Source organism: Pipistrellus hanaki (genome assembly GCF_964339955.1).
Source record: "Pipistrellus hanaki genome assembly, chromosome: 10".
Lineage (NCBI taxonomy): Eukaryota > Metazoa > Chordata > Mammalia > Chiroptera > Vespertilionidae > Pipistrellus > Pipistrellus hanaki.
In genome coordinates this window covers 14,311,691-14,337,177 of record NC_140512.1, presented here as the reverse complement: position 1 = coordinate 14,337,177, position 25,487 = coordinate 14,311,691, and the positions used below count along the sequence as shown (strand labels likewise).

The 25,487-nt window shown below is 40.2% G+C and overlaps 1 protein-coding gene across 1 annotated transcript in view; it reads right to left on the bottom strand.

The window, feature by feature from the left end:
• Positions 1–25,487, bottom strand: part of VPS41 (VPS41 subunit of HOPS complex) — a 109,759-nt gene that overhangs the window by 6,256 nt on the left and 78,016 nt on the right. Inside the window, exons 16-25 of the mRNA XM_084896414.1 lie at positions 24,010–24,091; positions 21,104–21,196; positions 18,671–18,798; positions 16,820–16,964; positions 14,910–14,951; positions 14,683–14,733; positions 11,574–11,711; positions 5,731–5,785; positions 3,206–3,346; positions 2,066–2,202 (exon numbers count right to left, since the gene is read on the bottom strand). Of these exons, the coding sequence (XP_084752540.1) occupies positions 2,066–2,202; positions 3,206–3,346; positions 5,731–5,785; positions 11,574–11,711; positions 14,683–14,733; positions 14,910–14,951; positions 16,820–16,964; positions 18,671–18,798; positions 21,104–21,196; positions 24,010–24,091 (1,012 nt within the window). The remainder of the gene's footprint in view (positions 1–2,065; positions 2,203–3,205; positions 3,347–5,730; positions 5,786–11,573; positions 11,712–14,682; positions 14,734–14,909; positions 14,952–16,819; positions 16,965–18,670; positions 18,799–21,103; positions 21,197–24,009; positions 24,092–25,487) is intronic.

Sequence of the window (25,487 nt, the reverse complement as noted above, 5' to 3'; positions counted from 1 at the left end):
GAAAATGTACCCACTTGGTCCATAAGACAACATCATTATGAATCTTTGCTTTGTAATCTATATCTCAGATTAGATAGAGTTCTACTAAGCCAAATACATCACTGTCTAATCTTTTCTTTCCTCAACCTCATAATGGCATCAGTTCCCGTCTCAAAATACATTTGTAGGCATTGTTTACCAAGTACAATAATATCTTTCAAACATTAACTTTCCTTATAGGAATTTCCATTATTTTTTCAAGGTTATTCAAATCAACGGGACAACTTCTTTCCACTTCCTTCTCTACTACTTGTTTTCTTAATATTACAGTTCCCTCCATAATTCTAAGTTTTTCTAAATTCCGTGTTTTATTAACATTACCTTTATCATTTGTCTTCATCATTTTCAAGACAACCAGTTGTAGCTTCTACAATCAATGTTACTAGCATACCTTGTCCTGTTAGGTCATCTGCAAACCTCCAAATAAATAAATACCTGTATATTCTGTAGCTTTTATGCAGAACAGGCCCTCCATCTCTTTGCCTTAACCCATCTTTCTTCCAGGATTCTGATTTCCCACAAGCCCTCCTGAGTGAAGGCTCCTTGTTTTCTCACATCCCGCCTTCAAGAAACCTCTTCTCCTTTAGAGTTGTATTGCCCAGTAATACAACTGTGGCTGCGAGACTACCCTCGAGAACAATGGAGCCTGGCTGACAGCTCCCCGCTCTCTCCTCAGTGTGCTCGCACATGTTCTCCACTAATTCCACTCCAATGACCTCTACCTTCACCCACGTTTGGAACATGTTCACGATGACTCCTTCAGAAACATAATGCAATAATACCCCACTTCCTGGCTCTGGTCCCTCCAGCTCTGTCCTTTACATTTTTCATATCAATCTTCCTCAATGTCTTCTCCTTCTCACCATGCCGCTTTTTTCCCCCTTTAAATGATTTTATTGATTTTTTTGAGAGGAAGAGAGAATGAGAAACATCCCTGTGAGAGAAGCACATTGATCGCCTGCTTCCTTGCATGCCCTCTACTGGGGACTGAGCCTGAAACCTGAGCATGTGCCCTGACCAGGAATCGAACCAGCAACCTTCAGTATGACACCCATCCAACTGAGCCACACTGTCCAGGGCTCACCCTGCCTTTTTCTGACTGAGGCCACCACCTGAATTCAGCAGGCACCCCACTTGCACCCTTCACAGTGACTACAAGCCCCACAAATCCTCATCATGATCCGCCCCTCTCCTTATTTATCCCAATAACCACTTCTCTTCCCACAACCCCAGCTCCAACCTTAGCTTCCCGCTCTGCCTGAAAAATTCTCTATGCATCCAGGAAAGCAATTTCATCCATATTATAACAAAAACTCAGTTTAAAATAAAGTAGGCAAAGAGTAGTCTGAATTGCTAAAGAAACGTGCTTTATAATATAAAGTTGAAAGTTCTACTTTATATAGTTGAAAGTTCTACGGAAGCTACCAGGATTCTAAAAAATACTGATTATTACAGAGTTCTTTTAAAGAAAAGATTAGGATGCTATGAAATTAGCATATGCATTATTTATGTGAAAATAAACAACAAATTGTAAAATATTATAGATAATAAAATTGTGACTAATCTAGAAAACAGACACAAGGTTGAATAAAATCCTGTATTTAACATGTTTCAGGTAATAGGATACTAAGTGGCTTCAAGAAAATTATCAAACTCTTTGAACAATATTTCTTTATTCTCCCAAGTGGACATACTATTCATTCTACTCAGAAATGGTTTGGGTGGTCTGATCTAACGGTCACGGTAACTACTCCCTCGCGAGTGCCATGCTGTATTTACCACACAAACGTAAGAATTTCTGTTCTTCAATAAGAGACAACTTGGGGGTGGTTATATATCAGATGGCTTCCACAAAGGGTGATAGTTCTGGTTTCACTATTTGAACAATTTTCCAAGTAAACTGTTCAAAACAGACTGTACCTATCAAATTGAACTATTCGACTAATATTGGAAATAAACCCTAGATATTATCCTGTAGTCAGTCAACTCACTTAGCATACTTATTTATCTACAAAAGGATACTTACTTGTAAATTATAGTCTTGCAGAATTTTAACCAAGGAATCTCTCAGATTGGGAATCTCCATTCCTTCCTTGATACGGTGAATCAGTAGAATTGGGTCAACATGCGTGCCAATGTTGTTTAACAAGCCAGTAATAAACGCTACAAAATACCACAGAAAGCAATTAACATATAAGCAATTGTAATATTATGTAATTTTAAGCCAAAAACAATTCAAAGGAAAAAAAGTGTCCTTCAAATTTGAATCTTAAACTCTCAAGAACTAATCTTCCTTTACTTTCCTCATGACATAAATAAGCAGCTAAATATGGAGAATTTAAAACGAAGAACAAACCATTACTTCAGAATATAATTTGTGATGTTAACAGGGTGCAACCAATATTTATTGAGAATTTGCTATGGCTCAATTATCATACACTTCTCACCAATATTCTGCAAGGTAGGAGTGTTATTTGTCCCTATTTTACAGAAACAAGCAATGAAATGATTAATTTTTCCAGGATCACACAGCCAGCGAGTTTTAAGCCCAAATTCAAAAGTAAGCCAGACCCAAGTCCACGATGTGTTACACCCACTTTGCTCCCTTTAGTATACTTAAAAAACTACTTTGTCACGCTAACATTATCATCTTATTTAAAAGACAATCTTAACAGCAATTTCTAGACCTTGAAAACTCTGAGATAGATAAGCCTTTTACCAAAAAATAAAGAGAAGGGAGGAGATTTTAAACCACTATTGCTGCTAGTTTCTGAATCATTTCTTTTTTCTTCAGAGAACTTAGGTTATTGTTAGGTGACTGCTTTTGTTTCTTTCCAAGATGGGAGACCCAACACGATAGTCAAGCGGACGGCCAAACAGTAAATTCCTGGTGCAGTAGGTAAAAATCCATTTCCTGGGGACACAGTTAATATTACCAGGTTAACCACTTGCTCTTTAACACATCCGGGTAACTCAGAGTGATGGGCTCCAGGCTGCACTGCACAGGACTGGGACTGGAAAGCATTTCAGTGTGCCTGGCTTATCTTTATTATAGATACTTGACCATATTTTTTAACTCAATGTGTCTTGAGATAATTCTTACTCTAGACATAACTGGCTATATCGAGAGAAAAAAGTTATGACCGCAGATGGTTTTTCTGCTTACGTGGTTTGTCGATGGAATATAAAATCAGGTCCTCCCAGAGCTCTGCATCGTCTTGCTCCTTGGCAAATTCAATTGCTTTATCCACATCATGTAATTCCTCCATGATCATCTTCAGGGCACTCCGGCTATTACCCATTCGGCCTAGCAAAGATGTGAGAAATACTTCATTCAGGACATTTTAATAAAACATTGTTAAAGAAATAGCATATCTCTTCATTTATTCACCCAGTTTTAAAGCTAACACAAAAGCATATTTTCCTATGTAACATTCACATAACATAATAAAATAAATGTCTCCTATTAGCTAGGTGTCTACTGTGTTCTGAGCACTCATTGCTGGGATCATTCATCCCCAAGAGGTTTTGATTCTGGTTGGGAGGAGAAACACAGAGATCAGCGGGCCTTTCTTAGCCTAGAAGGTGACGCAGACGGCAGGAGCAGGCTGCTCTGCTTCCCTAAAAATGTAAACACTCAGTGGAAGTGGACATGGATGCTAGTCACACAGCCAAGTCAATGCCCAGCCAGCCTGTGGCTGTGTCCTGCTCCTCTCTGCCGTGCTGCGGTGCTATTGTCTGGGGAGGCCGAAGCCATGCCCCTGAGCACATATAGTGTATGAAGGGGCAGGCAGGAAGCTGAAAGCTGGAATTGACACAGAGCTGCGTCCACCATGGAACAGGACAGGGAGCAGCTGTCAGAATGACTGGCTTCCTGCACATCCCTGGTGAGTCACTGCAAGCGGCAGGACTGAGGGGCGGGGACGGGGGACTAGAGGGAGGAAGGGGGGCGAGGAGGCACCGCCATGGTCAGTGCATGGCCCTCCACTGTGCCCGTCCAGGCCGGGTGCAGCCTGCGGAGGCTTTTCCCTGGCTTTTCCCTCCTGGAGCCGCTCTTCTCAGAGCTGTGGTATCCAGCCGCTTCTCCTTTTTTCAAAACAATTTTTTTTTTTTTTTTAATTGGAAAGCAAGCTCTGGCTTGTGGTTCCTGGGATCCCTGAGCCATAAAGTGCGCCTCCGGGCCTTGCTAAGCCCCCCTCCCCCTCCTCCTGCATTGAGTGTCTGCCTCCTGGTGGTCAGTGTGCGTCATAGTGACTGGTCATTCCGCATAACGGTCACTTAGGCATATACACACATACATATGCAGTAGAGGCCCAGTGCACGAAATGTGTGCACTGGGGTGGGAGGGTCCATCAGGCCAGCCTGTGTCCTCTCACAGTCCAGGACCCCTCGCTCTAGGCTAGCTGCTCCTTAGCGCTGCTGCAGAGGCGGGAGGCTCCCGCCAATGCTGCTGCGCTCGCCAGCAGTGAGCCCGGCTTCTGGCTGAGCGGAGCTCTCCCTGTGGGAGCGCAGTGACCAGCAGGGGGCAGCTCCTGTGTTAAGCGTCTGCCCTCTGGTGGTCAGTGTGCCCCATATCAACCGATCGTTCTGGTCATTCCACCGTAGTGGTTGCTTAGGCTTTTATTATATAGAAGACAGAGGTCACCCCATTAAATTCAATGGAAGTAAGTAAACAAAATAAGTAGATAAATAAAGGCCTTGGAGTCATTCTGCCTGTTAGGCAGCTCTGCATATTGCTCTTCCAACACACTGTGTGCCAACCTCAACCTCAGTGATCAGACCACGGCCTCATTTCCCTTCTCTTCCATGTTCAGGGGAAACCCTTTGAGCAACTCTCATGAAGTGAGTCTTTACCAACTATGCTTCAATTTGATTATCTTTATGCACTTTGCTCATTCATTTCCTGGCATTTCAATGGTTTTGTTATCAATTTCCATGAGTTTTTAATGTAATACATGTAGAAAGCTTTACTCAGGGCAAGGACAGCCACAGCCTGGCTGTGGGCAATTGCCCTTCTCCTTGCCCTTGGCCTGCGGCAAGAGCTAGTAATGGATCTTGAGTCCTTCTCACTCTGGGAAGCCATTATTAAAGCTGGCCTGTGAGTAAGATTACATCCCGTTTTTTTATGTTTCTACGGCATTTTGCTTTTCCTACAAATATTCCCAGTTTGTATCTTTAAAAATGGTTCATTTTTTAAAATTTGTATATAAATTTTAAGTTTTTACAACTTAAAAAGGATACTATGCTTCCCTTATAAGTTCTCTACTGCTTCTAAGACAACTGAAAGGTGGAAATAGGAGCCTGAGGACCAGGGACAATTGACAGCTAGGTCATATTACAGACTTGCCCTCTCTTTTGAAAATTATGACATTCAATTGCATTTCCTCCATTATTTAGGGTGTGATTTTTGAAAATGAAAATTATTTATTTTCTATCAAGATGGTGGTAATATAAGCTGATGTGTTTGTTTGTTACACAATACTAATATGATACCTCAACAGCATTTATTAAATAACTTCCTTCTCTACTGAACTGTGAAGCCTCCTTTTTCATGTATTAAATTCTTATACAAAGAGGTTTTAACCTCTATCTTACTTTGCTCTAAAACCTATGCCATTCTTAGACAATTTATATCACATTTTCACCCCGTTTCTTAGTTTATGGGGACCAAAATGAGTGAAAACTACTTACTTAGAAGATAAACAGTCTCTTCTACGAAGTTTCTCTGGTGACAGATCTCAAGAGCCTTCAAATAAAGCAGGACAAAAATGTTACCATGAGTAACCAGACAAGAACAAATATTAATAGAATCCCTTAAACACACAATTTGAAAGAATTTTTCCATTGCATCACTTTAAAAAAACACACACAAAGCAAACAAACAAAAACACAACTTTCCTTAGGTTTGCTGGTTTCTGGATCCATTTATCTCTCAGAGAGTTACTGGTCCCTATACAATTCAACTGGTAGCATACAGGTGTGGGCACAAGTAGTTTATAGAGTTGTGAGTATGCAAAGCAGAGTTTAATCTTTTTAAAAAATATGTTTTTATTGATTTTCATACAGAGGAAGGGAGAGGGAGAGAGAGAAAGAAACACTAATGAGAGAATTAGCAATTGGCTGCCTCCTGCACACCCCCTACTGGGGATCAAGTCATTGTCTTGATCAGATCAAACTGTGATGACCTGGAGTTTATTCTTTTTTCTTTTTAAAAAAATATATTTCTTCATTGATTTCAGAGAGAGAGAAGGAGAGAGAGATAGAAACATCAATGATGAGAGAGAATCATTGATCTGCTACTTCCTGTACACCCCCCACTGGGGATTGAGCCCGAAATCCCAGGCATGTGCCCTTGGCCAGAATCAAACCTGGGACCCTTCAGTCCACAGGCTGATGCTCTATCCACTGAGCCAAGCCGGCCAGGGCCAAAGTTCATTCTTGTATTACTGTTTATTAATTATTGTATTATATATTTATGTGACAACTGTAAACTGACTTTTGCTCATCCCTCTGTTTGAGACAACTTAGAGCATTCCGTGGGTAAAGGCAGAAAGCAAGAAGCTGAGAGGCCCCTTCCCACCAAGCTTTCTCGCTTTCGGCTGCTTAGGCTCCTTCCCAGCACTGCCGTTCCCAACCGGCTCACTGTCCTCGGTGAGCTGTTTCCCTCCACAGATGCAGCTGGGTGAAAGGATCTGCTCACTGTGTACGTCCTCAGTACTGAGTGCACATCACAGCTCAGTAAACATTTGCTATATAAATGAATAAGTACCGGGAATATTTCTATTGCCGGCTCACAGGGCTTAAAATAACTCTGTTCAAGGATCTGTCAAAAGTGAGAGAAAAAACACATCTAGCCATCAAGAAGGAGGAGATCAAGTGAAGAAATGAAGGACTACACAGATGATAGCATTTCCTTGAATGTAAAAAACAATACCAATACATGCTTATAAACAACTTGAACAGACACAAATTTACTATACACTCTGCTGGGCACTAGAGAGTCACTGGATGGAGATACAACAATGCTAGAAAAACAAATGCTGATGATGGTGATGACACGTAAAAGAAAGATGAGGAGGAGATGGGGGTGGCTCAGTAGACGTGGAGGCAGCATGAGTCCACCAGGGAGTGTGACAGAGAAGTGAGAACACAGAATCTCCTGACCAGGGGAGCATAGAGAGAGGGCTATGTGCATCCATACAGGACCTGAGTTCCGGGGTGGCCCTTCAGAGGGACATCTGAACGGGTGCCGTATGCGTGAGCCTTCACTATAACCTCACTCACATGCTACTAAGGACCCTTCTTATTTTGTTACTCTGCTTCAAGTTGAGAATCTTTAGGTAGCCTTGGAAGCCCTGCCTTTCTGTGCAGTAACACCTCAGACCTTGCTCATCTCTCTACCATTGCCCCTCGGCCTGGAGGGCAGCCCTCCAACTCCACTCTCCACCCTGGCAAGTCCTTCAGATAAAAGCCTCCTTGGACCCACACCACGCCAGATCCCAGGCGCTTATTCTCACTGCACCTGCACACGTCTGGCTCATGGGTATGCAATAAGTGTTTTTTTCAATAAATGAAAAGGTTTCAGGAGGAAGATCACTGGGTTGCACAGTTAGAGCAGTCAGTCAAAAACAACCAGCCAAGGTTATTTTAAAAACCAAAACCAAGGAGGTAAAAAGAACAGCTCAAGTTCTTTAGCTCTTCCGACTCAATGGGCCATCTTGGGAAATGACAGCAGGAGATGGTTTTGACATTTTGATTTTGACTTTAAATTTTTTGAGTAAAATATCTATTTAAATCTTGTCTATGGTGGGAGATTAACAACTAAAAGGGAGGAAAAAAATGCTGATCATAGAGATCAATGATGTAGGTGAGGGAAACACAAATGAAATATAAAAAAGTGGAAAAAACAAATAACACCTTATTGGGGAATGGCAATGACCTTAGGATAGCATTTTAAAGTACACAAGTCATTTAAGGGAGGAGATGAGAAGAGCTGAAGACCACAAAGAGGAAGAAACACCATTCATTCAATTTCTCACAAGATTCCTTTAAGTTACATGGCGGGGACAACTAGTTGTCCCCCAATGTCTTTTACTCATTTCTTCTACTGTAATAAGATTTCAGGTGGGGAACTGCCAGAAGTAAAAAAAAATCTCCAAGCCTCCCCAAAGATGAACCAGAAACACGAAAGCTTCTGGGATTCCTCTTTAAGAAGTAGCACATGTGAACTTCTCTCTCTCTCATTTTTAGTCTTTGCATCCAATCTGATCCTACAAACATGGATGCTACTATCTCATATCACAAGGTCAAGGTCATAAATGGTGGGGGAGCAAGAGAAAAGGCCCTGTGACATGCACCACCAGCAGAACACTCCACAAGACTTCCATGTGACAGAGAACTAAACTGCTACTCTGTTTAAGCCACTAATATTTTGGAATTTTTATCACTCATGGCCGAGTCTAATCCTAACTATCACTTAAAAATTCCATATTCATCTTTTAAAAAAAAAATCCTCATCTTTTTATTGATTTTTAGAGAGAGAAGAAGGGAGGAAGGGGAGGTTGGAAGGGAGAGAAAGAAAAGAGAGACTTCAATCACTTGCCTCCCAGAGACTTCAATCAATTATGCACCCAGACAGGATATCAAAACCGCTATCTAGATATATGCCCTGATCAAGAACTGAACTTGCAACCTTTTCTGGTATAGAAGATGATGATCCAACCAACTGAGCCACCCAGCCATGGCACTCCTCATTCATTTTGATTAAAAAGATGGTTTACCTCTCTCCACACCATCATGCCTATAAATCATCATCCTACACAATGGAACTTTTCTTACCAATTCTAACTCTTCCGGGATGATAGAACAGAGTCAGGATACACATGTGAGAATTTTAAACAGCAAGAGAAAAAGCAAGTCAGAAGGATCTGGGATTATTTCAACAAAAGAATTATTGAGAAACCAAGGGAGTACCCAGGTTAGTTCTAGCAGAAGGAGATACAGATAGACAGTTTACTGTTTAGTGAGACTGTGACATTCACAGGTAAACAGATAATGGTAATAACACAACTGGATAGGTACAATGCTCAGAGAAAGACAGTATGAATAAAGATGAATATGCTGCTTAAAGTAGTTTATTACTGGAAGGTATCCAAAAACCAATTATGTACCTGGAATTTACTGACACATAAAGTGCCAGCAGATGTTTCCAACTGAACCACCCCCCTCTTCTTAAGTACAAGTGCTTGAGAACATGCTTGTCTCAAACCACATGAGTCTGGAGGCTCTCCGAGCGACCCCAGACAGCAGCCACTTGCTATTTGTTGCTATTGAAATCTATTATATTAAACATTCATTTCCTCTCTAGCCACTTTTCAAATATTCAACTACAGAGCATTCTACAGGATAAAACTGCTGAAAGCTCTTTTAGGATACTCTCAAATATGATCATTCATGTACAACATAACACCTAAAGGCAAGTTTGAAGTCAAGATGGGTCTTTAATGCAAGCAGATGTATGACACCAAGCTCAAAGGTAATGTGAATCTCTGAAATGTGAATATCACAGAATTTTAAATGTTTTATGTTCCTAATAGTATCTTAAATTATCCTTTCTCATATATGAGAACGTAGAGACTAGAATAATTTCTGAAAATTTTGAGTAAAGTCTAAAAAATATTTCTGGCTCAAATAATTTCTCTATTCTTGAGAGAGTGCAACATAAGATCATGTCTCCTTGTTTTAGATTCTTGAATGTTCCTGGGCCATAGTGCTCCCTCTAGAGGAAAAAGTATGAAAACTATGATTTTGAAAGCTAATAGGGCATCAGGTAAAAGTGGAAATACTGGTAGTAGTAAAAATAAAGGTAAAAAAAATGACAGAAATTGAGTAAAAAATGTTGCAAAAATAATATTTTAATTTTCCTTTTCCCGATGTAGTATAATGGTAAGGAACATAGTTTGGGGATAACTAACAAGAATCTTATCAATAATAAATTAATTAATGATTTCTACCTAGCGTTGAGTTTGTCATAGTTTATCTAATTTTGTCTTTAAATTTCTTTAATGAAAATCTATAAACTTTGTATTTCCCACCTTTTTCTAGATTATAGATTCTGTAGTTAGAAAAGAGGGAGAACATTTGCTTTTACATTTAGAGTAATATGATGTATTTCCAAACGTATTTTTTGAGAAAGTGTCTCAGGGGCAAAATATAAAATGTTAAAATTTTTGAAAGGTTAAGTTAATATGCAGGCAAGATATTTTTTTCATTTACTACAGATTTTGAAAATCTATTGAGCTGAAACTGGTTTATAGTAAATCCAATTCATTTAAAGTTAACCATAATGGGCTAAAGAAACTAGGTTGTGAGTGCTCATAAGCTGGGTCAAACATTTGTTGTTGTTGTTTTTGTTAATATATACAGCTGATTATAAAGTACTTTTTACCTCACCACCTGAATTTATTTAATAAGACACTTGTACATGTTGGATAGCAGTCCAGATGTTATAAGAATCATGGGAAACGATACTGATGGCCTTAAATTGCCCAGTTTCTAGTACCTGCACAGGAAATATTTATAGTTTATTTATTATAGGAAAATATAACTTGCTAGTTCATGTTCAGCCCTCACTAGAACGTTGTTTGTATTCATTTAGGCACTCACTCATGATACAACACACATTAAGTGTTTAGCAGGTGCTGGTTACTGGGTTCCAAAACGAATGAGAAAAACTCCTTATCTTTGAAGAATTTACAAGATACTGGGGGGAAAAGGCTAAAATATGATAATTATAATGGGATGCAGTATGCTAGAGAAATGAACTGTAGAGTGGGAGAGAAATACAGAAACACACAAGGTGGCTGTTTTATTTATTATTATTATTATTTTAATACATATTTTATTGATTGTTTACGGAGAGGAAGAGAGAAGGATAGAGAGTTAGAAACATCAATGAGAGAGAATCCTCGATCAGCCACCTCTTGCACACCCCCTACTGGGGATGTGCCCGCAACCAAGGTACATGCCCTTGACCGGAATCGAACCTGGCACCTTTCAATCCGCAGGCTGACGCTCTAACCACGAAGACAAACCGGTTTCGGCCAAGGTAGCTATTTAAAGCAGACAGAGTGCAGGGCCTGAGTTATCAACCTTAAGCCCTGAGTGGAGCGAGTCCTTCTGGCTCAGGACAGTCTGTGTCTCCCTCCCAGCTGTCTCTGAGGCTCCATGCTGATCCTGGTGCCCTGACTCAGACTCCTGACACAGTGTCTGCTCTATGGTCGACTAACCCTGGATTAACCCTTTATTCCAATTAAACCTGGCACAGAAAAAATCCTTGGGCTTCTTACCAAAATCTAATCCATCAGGATCTCCACCTCTTATCAGAATGCCCCGCCAAACCTCTGCTTAGAGCAACAGTCTTCCCCCGGAAGAGGGACAGGATGAGCAGGGACAGGAAGACTAGCCTGACCAGCAGTTTACCCACAATGACAACTTCCTCACCTGCAGCGTGTGAGAGGGGAGCTGTGACTTACCTTTTCGAGTGGGCAATGGGTACTGTCTCGGAGAAATGGAAGCAAGTTTGGTCGATCATATTCAGCATAAAGGCTGATCTGTTTTTCATGGTAGCGCTGCCCCTTATGATGGTCTCTCTTGAAAAGCTTATGCAGATACTAAAAAGAACAAAGGGGTAAACCAGGAATGTTAAAATGAGAAAAGCAATACCTGTTTAATACCTTACAAGAAAAAAAAATCTGAATGTGAAAGAGAAATATCTTTGCCAGAACAAGGAGACTCAGACACTTTCTCTGGCCCAGAATGACTTGGCTATACCACTTTCTCCAGTGGGCAAGTCACCAATCTCTCTGTGACTGAGTTTCTTTACCTGCAAAAATCTCATTGGGTTGCTGTGCGGTTTGAAGGAGTTGCCATTTGTAAATCACTCAGAACCACGCCTGGCACACACTAAGCATTACAGAAATGCTAATGGTGGTACAGTTGACCCTTGAACAACAGGGATTTGAACTGTGTGGGTCCACTTATATGCTAATTTTTTTCAGTAAATATACTGTCACCTCTCTGTATCAGGGGTTTCGCACTGCAGATTCAGCCAACTGCAGATCAAACACAGTATTTTTTATCTGAAGCTGGGGAACCACGTTATGGACGGCTGAGTGTATGCTTTATTCTATGCTATTTTATAAAAGGCGCTTGAGCATCTGCACACTTTGGTAACCACAGGGGGTCTTGGAACCAGTCCCCCAGGATACAGAGGGGTGACTGTAGTGAAGTTTTTGGAGAGTCAAAGGTTATATACAATCTTCACCTCTGTGGGTTAATCCTGGCATTGTTCAAGGGTCAACCATAGTTGTTTATATTGTCACCATCATCTATTTTCTGCAGTAATAAAACACTTGATTAGTGGTCTTTCTCGATCATAAAAATTCTTGCCTTTATATAAAAGGGGATAGAGTTATAGGACAAGAACATGATCTTAAAAATTTGAGCAGTAAGCACTCAATTAATTCTCATACCTTCTCCATCTCCTCTGTTAGGATTATTGAGAATCTGTATTTGCAATGATATGCTGCCTGTACCGGTGACATCAAAGATAAAAATAACAACTAAAAGTCAAGAAGAGTACAGGTATTCTAATTAATTTTCAAAAGTGATTACTTCCCCTACCTGTCTGAAACAGTTAATGGACTTCAAAGGAAATGAGTAATTCACTTTGCACTCAGAGGCAAGATTAAGTCTATCAATACATCACACAGAAATTGAAATTAATGTAAACAAACATCCCATAACCCACGGGAGGCTAAAGGACTGCATCACACCGTTCATGTAAGTGCATTCGAACCTCTAGAAAACTGGTTCAGAAGAAGCACAGAGCATCCGCTTGCCCCTGAAGTTGGTGCTGTCTGTGGGTTAGGTGACCTTTGACATTCTCTGATGTTAGGGTCACTAAAGAAGCCTGAGCACGACCAATACATCTTCCGAAGGCAGGAAAGGGGGAACAGTCAGACAGACCTCCACGCGGTCTGACAGAGGCAGCTGCCCTCCACTGACCCTGGCTGGGGTCAGCGTGTGAGCTGGACACACAGAGGCATAAGCAGGAAGGGAAAGCTGTCACATCAGCCAGAACAAATGCATAGAGACATCCCATTACCTGACAGGAAGATGAGCCACTTTAGGGTGAGGTCGCCACCATTTCCCCAATGCACTAATTACACTATTCACACTGTCACACAGGCACCCACCGCCTGTGATCCTCCCTCATGGCACAAGAGAGCCCAAAATCATTGTTTTATAAACAAACGCCAGGGTGGCCAGCACAGGGCCACCTTGCTTGGGTCAGCAGATAATCTTGAGATTTCCAGTCACAAACAACACAGCAACAGCATCTGCACAAAACTGTAACGCTCTATTCCCAGAGCCTCCTCCTGGGGTACAAAGAGGTGGGCTAAGACACAGGAGCGCTCTCTACCAGAATAATCCCTATTGTCACTGAAGCCTTTTCTTTACAGTTTTTAAAGGACACAGCAAACACCTACTCCTGCTTTACTCCCATGATGATAGCAACGCAGACAAACAAGATATTCCCCAGATTCAGAACAGAGGGCCTTAACAGCATCACCACCAAGACCACTCCAGTGAAGTGGGATTAACGACTGTCAAGTGAGGGGGGAAAAAACAGACTATCCCTTGATCATTCTGTGATGTTGTAATCTATAATAATAAAAGCGTAATATGCTAATTAGACCAGATGTCCTTCCATATGTCCTTCCTGCTGGACAAAGCCACAGTGATCAGGGGCTGAGGCAGAAGCGGCAGAGGCCCCCGACCATGGCAGCGATGGGTGGAAGGCCATGGCGGCGGCGGTGGTGGGAGCCCGGGCCAAGGCCCTTGCATGAATTTCATACATTGGGCTGCTAGTCTATATATAAAAGCCTAAGCGACTGTTTGACCATTTGACCATTATCTGTGATACACACTGACCACCAGGGGCAGACGCTCAACGCACATGCATGGAAATATGGGACAGACTGATGAATCTCAGGGGGAAGGGGGGAGAGGAAAAAGTAGGAAGAGATTAACAAATGATCCTATATACATACTAGAGGCCTGGTGCATAGATTCTTGCACCATTGGGATCGCTCAGCCTGGCCTGAGGGGATCAAGCCAAAACTGGCCTGGTGCATGGATTTGTGCACCAGTGGGGTCCCTTAGCTTGGCCTGTGGGGATCGGGCCGAATCTGTGCACCAGGCCTCTGACATCCTTGAGGGGTCCTGGATTGCACAAATCCATGCCCAGGGCCTCTAGTTTATGCTACAATTATGTCAAACAGCAATGATAGAAGGAAGGTGCTTACTCCCAGGCACAGTTTGATCAATAAAAAAATAAATAAAACTTTTTTTTAAATCACAAATCACTTGTGAGTCAAATGAGTGTCTGATCTGTAAACTAACCTGGATGCAGAGCACATGCTGAACATTAATAATTACAGAACACTGTTTGTGGGCAAACCTGCAATCTGAGTATGAACGTGAAGAGTTCACTGCAGGATTCTGTCCCCAATACTGAAAGGTGATGTGTCCCACTACGCAATCTAAAGGGCAAAAGACGACGATGGTTATGCTCACCACATGTTGTAATTCTGGTCTGTCTTCTAATTCTTCCACTACCTTTTTAATCTGGAGAAAAAAGGAAAATTTTAAACACAGAGTTAAGAGGACAGGAATATAGGTGTAACATTATCTGATAAATATCTGTTCTCTTCTTGGTTACAACAGTACCAGACACTCACCTGCTAACATATATAAAAATAAAATAAAATAAAAGACAAAAAAATAAAATAAAAGACACTTACTGAAATTTTATCTTCATTGTCCAAAAGCATGTCAACAGCTTTCTGAAATTAAAAAAAATAAAATAAAAAATTGCCACAGTCATTGAAATTCACCAGATAAGAAGAGAACACTGAACACAATGTATTGTATTTGCTGTCAGTTAAAGGGAGAAGGCTTATTTTCTATACATAAGGAGGTCCTTAGCCTCACAATCACCATTAAGTGATATATTTATAAAGGAATGCATTTTAAAATGGGCCTCAACCTGAGGTCTATGTGTTCTGCATACTCCTGAAATAGTATCTTGTCATCATTCACCAAATACCAACTATCTTGACTACACACATCTGAGAGCCTCCTTGACCCCTTAGGTATCTTCAAAAGTTCTCAAGTGAATCTCAGTAGTTAGGGAGAAAGATGAGCCTTTTCTTCTGGCTGCCTGATTTTTGACCAAGTCCCTTTACAGATCTCACAGATGTAAGGAGCTGATCTTATGTGGAGAAGAGGATAAGAGCCAGAAAAAGTAAGATACCTACAGTCTGAAAATGACATAAGGCTTATGGACCTTTACAATTTACTTTAGCTACCTTGGATATTCACAAAACACAAAGTAGACTGTGTCTGCAACAAGATCCCACGAGACTGAGCCTCAGAATACCTAGGTCCTGTTCTTGCCTCTGCTCCTCCCTACCTGTCTGCCCCAGAGAGGATTTTTTCTTCTGAAATATGAGGATATTTAGAGATTATCCTTCAGGTATGTTATAGTTAGAAAACTATGATTCCTTAATGTTGGTTCATACTCTTGACTAGCAATTAGTTTAGGCTCATTTACCTTTTTTTTCTACAGCTACATTTGCAAAACTAGATTCTTGAGACACATGGATATGTAAATAAGGAGGCATAAGGACATGGGCAAGTATAGTAATTTTTATTAAGCACTTCATCCTCTTAATTATCTCTGCCAGAGAAGCAGAACCTCTATACCTGAATTTCCTGGGAACTGCAATAATTCATTTTAGAGCTGCAGTTCCTGAGGACTTGATTCATTCAGAATGAAAAATGGGCTAAAATTATCTTTTAAAAAAGTAAATTTACCTCCTATTTAAATTAAGTTTAAGAAGACTAATAAATAGCACATAATATATGTATAACATATGTATATAATACAAATATACATAATATAGCATATAATACCCTTAAATACATTCCATTTCAAAATAAAATTGAAAAAAATCCAAGTATACCTTTTGGATCCTAAGGTTCTCCTGTGATTTATCTAAATGTTCAATTTTCTGAATAAAAACTACTGTGTTTATGAATCTCTATATTTCAATCACTAGAACCTATCATCATTGGCTTTCTCACACACACAGTTTGTATCACTTTACAAGGGCCGCTGTGACTAATTGCATTAGTCAAGCAATTCACTTCAAATTTGTCTTACAATAAAATAACACATTCCACATGTCTTGGACCTAAGTGTCACCTGAGGCCAGTGGATACTCCACAAGCTCAATCTGTAAATGCCAAGGAATAAAATTACAATAAATAGATCAAAATAAAACTTTACTTAAAATTTCAATCCTGGAACATACAATTAAGAGAACTGAATGAGTCAAAGCATATAGTTTCTTTGGTTCTATGAATTATGTGAACTGTTTTACTAAAAATTTATTTCACACACAATTTCAAAAGTTTTCATCAAATTATGACTGCTTTCACAGAAACATCACATCAAATAAAGGATTTCTAAGTGCCAACTTCTAAAATACCTAACATATAGAGATAGTTGGAGTGTTCTGAACATAATCAGCATACAGTCAAGCTATGTGATTTATTAGCTACTCTAGAATTTGGATAAATGTCTAGTCACTAAAAATTTGGAGGAGTAAAAATAAATTATCACTATTAAAATAAAAAAAAGCATTACCTCGGAATCAAAATCCATTAGCAAAACAATTTTATCCTTGATAGAGCTGAATAGATTATGCTTGTGAATCAACTGGAAAACATCCTTATGTCTTAATGTTAAGTATATTTCCAGAGCATTGCCATAGTTTTTATCATAGGTATACCTGGTAATAAAAATGTTTTACATTAATGTTCATTAGTACTTTTACTTAAACCCATATATTCATATAAAAATCATGTTTTACAATATTAAAAAATGAAAAACAGGATTAGGGAGAAAAGGTTTTTTTGTTTTTTTGTTTTAAACTATACCTTGAGATTTAACTATACATGACCAATAAATATTTCTTTCTCACAATGTTGCAATATTTTAGAAAATTTACAGTATTCAATAAAAATGTTATTTTATAGAAATTCTCTTTTTTAAAATAGAAATCCACATATCAGACAAAAAAAAAAAAAAACCCAAAAAACAAACAAACCAAAAAACAAAAAACACACCCTATTATCCAGAATGAAGGAAATGCTTATTCGAGTAGTAGAAAAATCAGTTCAAATTCTTATAAACAGTATTCAGCTAATAAATAATGACATTCCAAAAGCTTATTGATAAGGGAGCTGTATAAAATGTAATTATTTTGTTGTTGTTAAAACAATGGTTTTCACATTGCTTAACTCCCTATGCTGGCTCCGGAAAGCCAGCTGAACTAACCCGCACTGTGTGTCCAGCATCAGTCCTACAGAATTATTAGTATCGTTGGTGTGTTGTTGGTACTACAGACTCTAAGGAATGTCTATAACACTGTTCCCAGAAGAAAATGATGAATGCCACAAACACAAATGCCTCTATGCCAAGACCTTCCTTGGTCGTGGCAAAAGATGTAAGATGGGCCAAAGAGTGGTGGGAGTGCCAAGGAGGGCCTGAAGCAGGAACTGTCATTCTGAGATCACCTGCAGTTGGCTTCTTGTTCACTAGACCAGCAGCCACCAACCTTTCGGACCTCACAGACCACCAGTGGCCCATGGACCACTAGTGGGCGACCATTATACTAGACCAAGGCTCTGTGAGGGCCTGGGCGTGCCTTATCTATCTCTCTGTGACAGGCATATAGCACAGAGCCTGGGCCAGTTTGTAAAAGTACCGATAAATATGAAACATAATCCAGATTCCATTTCCTACGCCCTACATCAACGCTAGGTACTGTCCTTAGTTCTTGATTATGACAAATCACTTAAGTCTTAAAAGCATCCCCTAAGGCACATGTGTCAAACACAAGGCCCGCGGGCCAAATCCAGCCCGCCAGGCCTTGCAATGTGGCCCGCACCGCGCTGTCATCACTGCACTCCGCTGTCAGTTTATGACATTGTCAGTTTATGACTGTCCAGTAAACCATTCGGCCCGAGATTTAGGCTGGATTTTAGATTTTGGCCCCTTCTCTGATTGAGTTCGACACCCCTACCCTAAGGAATTGTTACCTGCAATCTTACAGATAAGGAGTTTAAGGTCTGAGAGACTTACAGACCAGAGATCCAAGAACGACAGAATCCACAGTCTCGTGGGGAAACCATTCTGCCTACGTAATCTCAGACGCAGCATCCTTCCCTCCCAGAACCACTGCCTCTACTAGGTACTGCTCACCAGGACTCTTCTCCTCTAGGAAACAGATTACGTTACAATTGCGCATATTTTTCTTGCCTCGTAGTTGTTCACTGAAGGCTCATGAAAGGCTTTCACTAAGAGGGAATATAGAAAAATGGTATAAAGGGCTCCCTTCCCTCTGTCCTCCCTACTCAGAGTTTACCGGACCTAAAGTAGGAAAAACATCCCATGTAGACCGATTTGAAAAAAGCAGCACTAAGTCATACTCACAGTTCTGCCAGGGTCTGGAGTAAGGTCCTGTTCTGGCTGTCTTTCTTCAGGTGCTCCCGAACTGCTTGAACTATGACTGAATTGTTGTACAGATCTCCGGGCCATTCTCGGACCAGCGTGGCAAAACCCTAACCAAGGGAGAGGAAGGAAGAACACTCTCTAAATAGGTAAACGATTTAAATAGTCTGAACAACGCCTAAAAGTATTCATGGAAACAGACAAAATAATTTTATGATGGAAACCTTGGCCCACAAATGTATCAATTTTCAGACTATAGATTTGGGGGTGGCCAAGAGAGGCAGAATTACTGCACCCTAATCGCGATTTACCACTCCTGGGAAAGTAGGTGGTGTCATCCACGTCTACTCTTAGTTGATGAAATGCACAAATAAGAAATGCCCTCGGGTCCTCCAATGAAGCATCACTGCACAAAGAGAATGTGGGTTTGACTTGCTCTGTCCTCATTCTGCATGTGGATGGCATCTCTAACATCCTACAGACACTGTCAGGTCAGCTCCTCCCCCACCGCCTCTCACGCACGTTAGATCTGGGCTGCACAGCCAGCCAACGGCTCACTGTGGCTTGTCCCACCAGGGAATCGCCCAGCATCCTTCAGCAAGGTACCCTCCTTGTCCTCCTTCCCCTCCGCCTCTAAATCTGGTTTTGTTTGGGGATTTGAGACTTTGGTTCAAGTCTTATCCCCTAGCTCTGATCCTATCACTAGGTCTCAAATTCTGTGGTTCTGATAGAAAACCCCAGATCACCTGGCTCCCGTTTCTCTCCCGTGGCTGATTCTTGGCCTGTGTCCTGGGCAGCCTCTGCCCTCCAGATTCCTGCCGTTAGCCCTCAGTTTTGTAACTCACTACAGTAGAGCAGCTTACTTACTGATCCTTGACAACTTTTAGGAACAACACCGCAAATACAAGTAAAACTTTTCACATTATTGAAAAAGATCACATTAATATTAAATAACTCAACCAATGCTCCAATAAACTACTTTGAATTTGTATGAATGGTATTTAGAAATAAAAACTGTGTGGTACAATTTGCTTCTGTAAAGTACCAGGATTTGGTAAGAAGAAAATCACAGATGAATCAGGAATACAGTCTCCATTATAGGCCTACACCCTTTCTCCTAACGTGACCCTCAGGAAGGATGGTGAGACACTACAGCAACAGGCGACACATTTCCATCCAAACTGCAACCTTCCTACATGTGAGCATGACTGCAGTTGGACTGACATCTGAGGACAGATCATTCTCTGTGGCAGGGCCTATTGTGTGCTCTGTGAGATGTTTAACAGCATTCCTGCTGGCTTCTGCCCACTGAATGACAGTAGCACAAATTCGTCTGCGGGACAAACACAGCCACTGTCGAGAACGGTTGGTTCCCATGCTTGGGTGTGACTCAGACTACGAGTGACTGCTGAAGGACCATCATCCCATTCACACTCGCATGCCTAGTGTCTAGCACATTCCTGGAATAGAGTAGGCACTGAACAGATACTTTCAGAATAAATGTGTGTTAATTAACAAACTTTAAAAATTATCATCCATTTTGGGTGGATGCAAACTTAAATTACAATTTGGCATGCTATTTATTAAATGTATGGCCTTGGGCAAGTTAGTTAATTTCTTCATTCTTTAGTTTCCTCACCTGTAAAATTGAAATGACTGTGTAGAGTGCTATTGGGAGTATAACATCACAATTTGCATGTAAAAAGTGCAGTATATAGTAGATAATCAATTCATGTACTGCCTTTCTTTTAATAAGCAAACAGATCATTTCCAATTCCTTGCTTCATTCCTACCCCCTCAATTTCTCTTTAATTCTCCTTTGGCAAATTTAGTTCTGAATTTCACATGTTAGGAAGCTCTGATTTCTTAAGGGGGATTATACACAGCAACTGCAGCTGCTATTCCATTTATGAAATCCCCAAATGGCACAGAGTCCCTTTTTCTTTTTTTTTTTTTTTTAATATATTTTATTGATTTTTTACAGAGAGGAAGAGAGAGGGATAGAGAGTTAGAAACATCAATGAGAGAGACTCATCGATCAGCTGCTTCTTGCACACCCCCTACTGGGGATATGCCCGCAACCAAGGTACATGCCCTTGACCGGAATCGAACCCGGGACCCTTCAGTCCCCAAGCCGACGCTCTATCCATTGAGCCAAACCGGTCCCGGCCAGAGTCCCTTTTTCTATTAAGGTGGTAACTTAAAGAAAATCTCCAAAATTTACATGGATTAGCGATTTTCTCCATCTACGTCATTAACATTAGTAGTCATTGGAATTTATCTCAGTTTCATCTACCAAACACAAACTGCAAATCAGTTAACTTTAAAACAGTTGCTCCATTATATTATTTTTCTATAATTCTTAATATTTTTTCATCGAGAACAAGTAAATATGACCATGCCTAAATGCCATACCTCATAATCACTTTCCAAAAATTCGTGTAAGATCATTTCATAAATGAGTGGTTTCAGAACTGGATCCCCTCTTGGCAAATAAGGACTAATGGCCTAGGGAAGGAAAAGGGAAAAATCAAAACATAACAAAAATCTTTAAAAAGTGGTGAAACAAAACTATACTCCAATAATGCAGAAAACATAAAATTACATTTTCAATTTTAAAATTTAAGGCAACAAAGTACTTTAGGAAATTATTATGAGGAGGAAAAATTCAAATAAATTCTATTTTCTTATATCATAATTTTTTTTAATGTATCTATGAGGGATATGTATGCTTGAGTGAATAAATAAAAATTGCCTAGGGTAACCTGCACATCTCTGTTCTTTCTGTTGAATTAATGAAAATCTAAATAATAAGAGGGAGACAATCACAGAGATTATATTAAAAGGAGGATCAGCATGAGCACAGTCATCGGGCCATGAAAGCATACTCTGTATCCAGGGCAGTCACAGATGTGGAATGAGGTCACGGAAGGGAAGTGAGGCTGGAGAGGAAGGTGAGGCGGGTCTTGAAAGGAGTTCAGATCTTATCATGTGGGCAGGAGGCAAACAACAGGTATTGGGGAAGTGAGAGCAGCACACTGATTTTTTAAACAGCTAACTCTGGGTCAGGGTTGCTGGTAGAGCTATCAAGAGTTAAGGCAGCAGTACCAGAAGGGAAGCGAGAGGCCCTATTGATACCCACAGGGTAAAACTGACAAGAATTGGAGATTAAATAGGATACGGAGAGTTAGGAGTTCACATCAAAACAGTGGCACTGAGCTACTAAGCAGGGAGGAATGGGTATAATGTGATGTCATAAACACAGATTGAAAGGAGAATGACTGATTTGGGAAGAAAATGGAGTCACATTAATTTGAGTGATTATCAATAATATATAATACAGTAAAAAATGGCTACCACACACTTCTAGCATAGATAAGGTACTCAAAAGGGAGATCTAGGTGATGGCGGCACCTGGTAAACATGGCCACAGCACTGGGTAACACACTCCAGAAGCAGCCCGATAGACAGGAGGGGCAGTGTCCTTGGTGGTTTCCCGGGGAGGAGAACACATATGGGGCTGATCAGCTGAGTAACTGGGAATTTTTATTAAAAGAATATTCACAACACTAAGAGCCCAATGAAAAGATCCCCACACGTTAAAGTTATTTTTATTTTTTAATAAACAAATATAGAAATACTTTATTGATTTGATATTGTGCACCAAGTTGAAAGACTTTTTTAAAAAATGGCCCTGGCTGGTGTTGGTAAGTGGTTAGAGCATAGCCCCACACACTGAAGGGTCGCAGATTCCATTCCCGATCAAGGGCATGTACCTGGGCTGCATATTCAATCCCCTGCCCAGACTGCGGCATCTGCAGGAGGAAACCAATCAATGTGTTTCTCTCTGATGGATGTTTCTCTCTCTCTCTCTCTCTCTCTCTCTCTCTCTCTCTCTCTCTCTCTCTCTCTCTCTCTCTCATCATCTATATAGCTCCCTCTCACATTCCTCACCCTACATCCTTTCTCCTTCCCTTACATCCCATTCTCTATAAAAACCACTGGAAAAAATATCCTTGGTTGAGGATGAACAAAACAAAACAAAACAAAATATTAAAAAATAAAGTATCAAAATTATTTGTTAGAGCTACACAGTCAAACTTTTCCATTTATTTTACAGCAAGTAAAATATTATTTTAAAAAGCATTAATCTTTAGTAAATTTGAAAAGAACACACACACAAAACACCCTCATGTTTTAAAATCTACTGGATGAGACTATACCTACTTTTCACATCCACTAAAAAGAACATGACTAGCCCTGGCCAGGTGACTTAGTTGGCTGGAGCCTCACCCTGTGCACCAAGAGGTTGTGTGTTCAAATACCAGTCAGGGTACATAGTACCTCAATTTTTGGTTCAATCCCCAGTGAGGGCCCATACAGGAGGCAATCAATTGATGCTTCTCTCATCAATGTTTCTCTCATTCTCTCCCCCTCCTCTCTCTCTCTAAAAACATAACCTCTCATGAAGATTAAATAACAAAAACCACACTAAAAAACATAACTAGCCCTGGTTCAGTCGGTTAGAGTCATCCTGATTTGCCAAGGTTGAAGGTTCAATTCCCCAGTCAGGGCACATACAAGAAACAATCAACGAATGCATAAATCAGTGGAACAAATCTTTTTCTCTCCCCTCTCTTCTCTCTAAAATCAATCAAGAATTTTTTTGTTTTAAAAAAAAAAGGAATATGAAAACTTCATCTGAACACAGAACTGGAAGGGGATAAGAAAGTGAACACATCATTTATATATTACATGTTCATTTTTATACATATAATATATAAACTAACTTTTAAACTAATTTCGGAAAGTTTGACTTTTCATCCTAGGTGAGATAATACTTCCTGATAAAGAAGTCACTATTAGTGTCTTAATTTTATTTCCATCTCAATAAAGACATACCTTGTTTTATTGCACTTAGCTTTATAGCACTTCACAGACTTTGCAATTTTTAAAATACAAATTGAAGGCTTGTAGCAATCCTGCATGGACCAACTCAATTGAAACCATTTTTCCAGCAGTCTCAGGTGATGATTGGCATTTTTTTTTTTTAGCAATGAAGTATTTTTTAATTAAGATATGTGTACTTTTTGTTTTGTTTTTTTGTTTTTAAGATATAATGCTATTTCACATTTAATAAACTACAGTATAGTGTAAACAACTTTTGTATGCACTGGGAAATAAATTCATATGACTTGCTTTATTGAGATATCTGCTTTATTGCACTGGTCTGAAACCTATCCCACAATATCTCCGAGGCATACCTATATTAATGTACTACATAAAAAAATTAAGAGTTAAAAAAATAAAGTTAGGCTTACCTTAAGCTGTCCAATTTCTTTAAATTTATAAACTTCATATTCCCAGAGTGCTGCATTTTTTCCAAGAATTTTCTGGCATTTGCTAGTAGCAAAAACATCCCAGAGAGAAAGTTTTAGTAAAAAGAAATAAACCGAGACAGAATAAGTAGACATTTCCCCTCATGTTTTAAATGAATCTCTCATCTCAGAGTTTTGACAAAATTCTTTCTCAAGTGGCACTGATACTCACTTGTTCTGTATATACAAGGTTGATGAAAATCATAAAAATACACAATACTTATAAATAAAGATGAATACCTTTCAGAAGACTACATACAATGAGAGGTTTTTCTCATGACTTTCCTATTCTGAGTTTCCTGTTCATCAGATGAGCACTGCTGATCTTGGGACCTTTCTTGCCTTGAAGATATGTCACTGTACCGTGCAGTGCCAATTTAAGCCACTTCTTCAATGACTTTAAATAATGTCTACACAAGTAGACTTGAGAAAATTAAAATCCTGCCACAGTATCGTATATAATCTGGAGAAGTGTTCATGTAGGAAGAAAACTTTACTCCATTTGCACATGAAAGAAACATCCGTCCCTAAATCTCAGGGGAGGAAAAGAAGGCCTGAAGGCTATCTTCCGGTCAGCCTTGTACACGCAGCCTGCAGAAGAGCATGTGCAGGACTTAGCCGCAGGCAAAGCCATTCCCACGGCTCACCCAGACCGTCACAGGGATGTTTTCTGCCTACCACACACCCCGGCAGACCAGGAGCCTGCAGTGTGAGCATTTCCATTTAATTGCACCGTCTTGTTGAGAGACAATTCCGATTGAACTGTAAGCAGAGGCACTGACTGTCTTTATTCTACACTATCTTCTTCTCAAGGACACTGGTTAAGTGAAGAGCCCTGAAAATGAGAGGACCCAAAAAGTGCTTCCCTCCGGAGCAAAGGGCAGGTTTGTCTTCTGTCCAGTATAATAAAAGTAACATCTTCCTCTGAGGTCAAGGGAAGGCAAGTTTACTGCCCATTATAAAAGAATCAGACACCCTAAGTTCAGAGTCCCTCTCCTGTCACATAGCCCACTGCCTGTGCAGGGTCACCTGGCCCTGTCTGTGCAGTGCGGTGGCATCTGGCACAAACGCTGGTGTTGGGCTGCTACTATTGCTCAGGCACCCCTGAAACTGTGACAGGGTAACCTGTTAGCTTAGAAAAAGGATAAAATCTCAGGTTTGGCTCAGTGGTAGAGCGTCGGCCTGCAAACTGAAAGATCCCAGTCAAGGGCATGTACCTTGATTGCGGGCACATCCCCGGTAGGGGTTGTGCAAGAGGCAGCTGATTGACGATTCTCTCTCATTGATGTTTCTAACTCTCTATCCCTCTCTCTTCTGCTCTGTAAAAATATCAATGAAATATATTTTTAAAAATCTCAGATTTTTCATGTTTTTTGACACCTTTATCATTAATGAGGTAAGTATTTATTTGGTAAAAATTA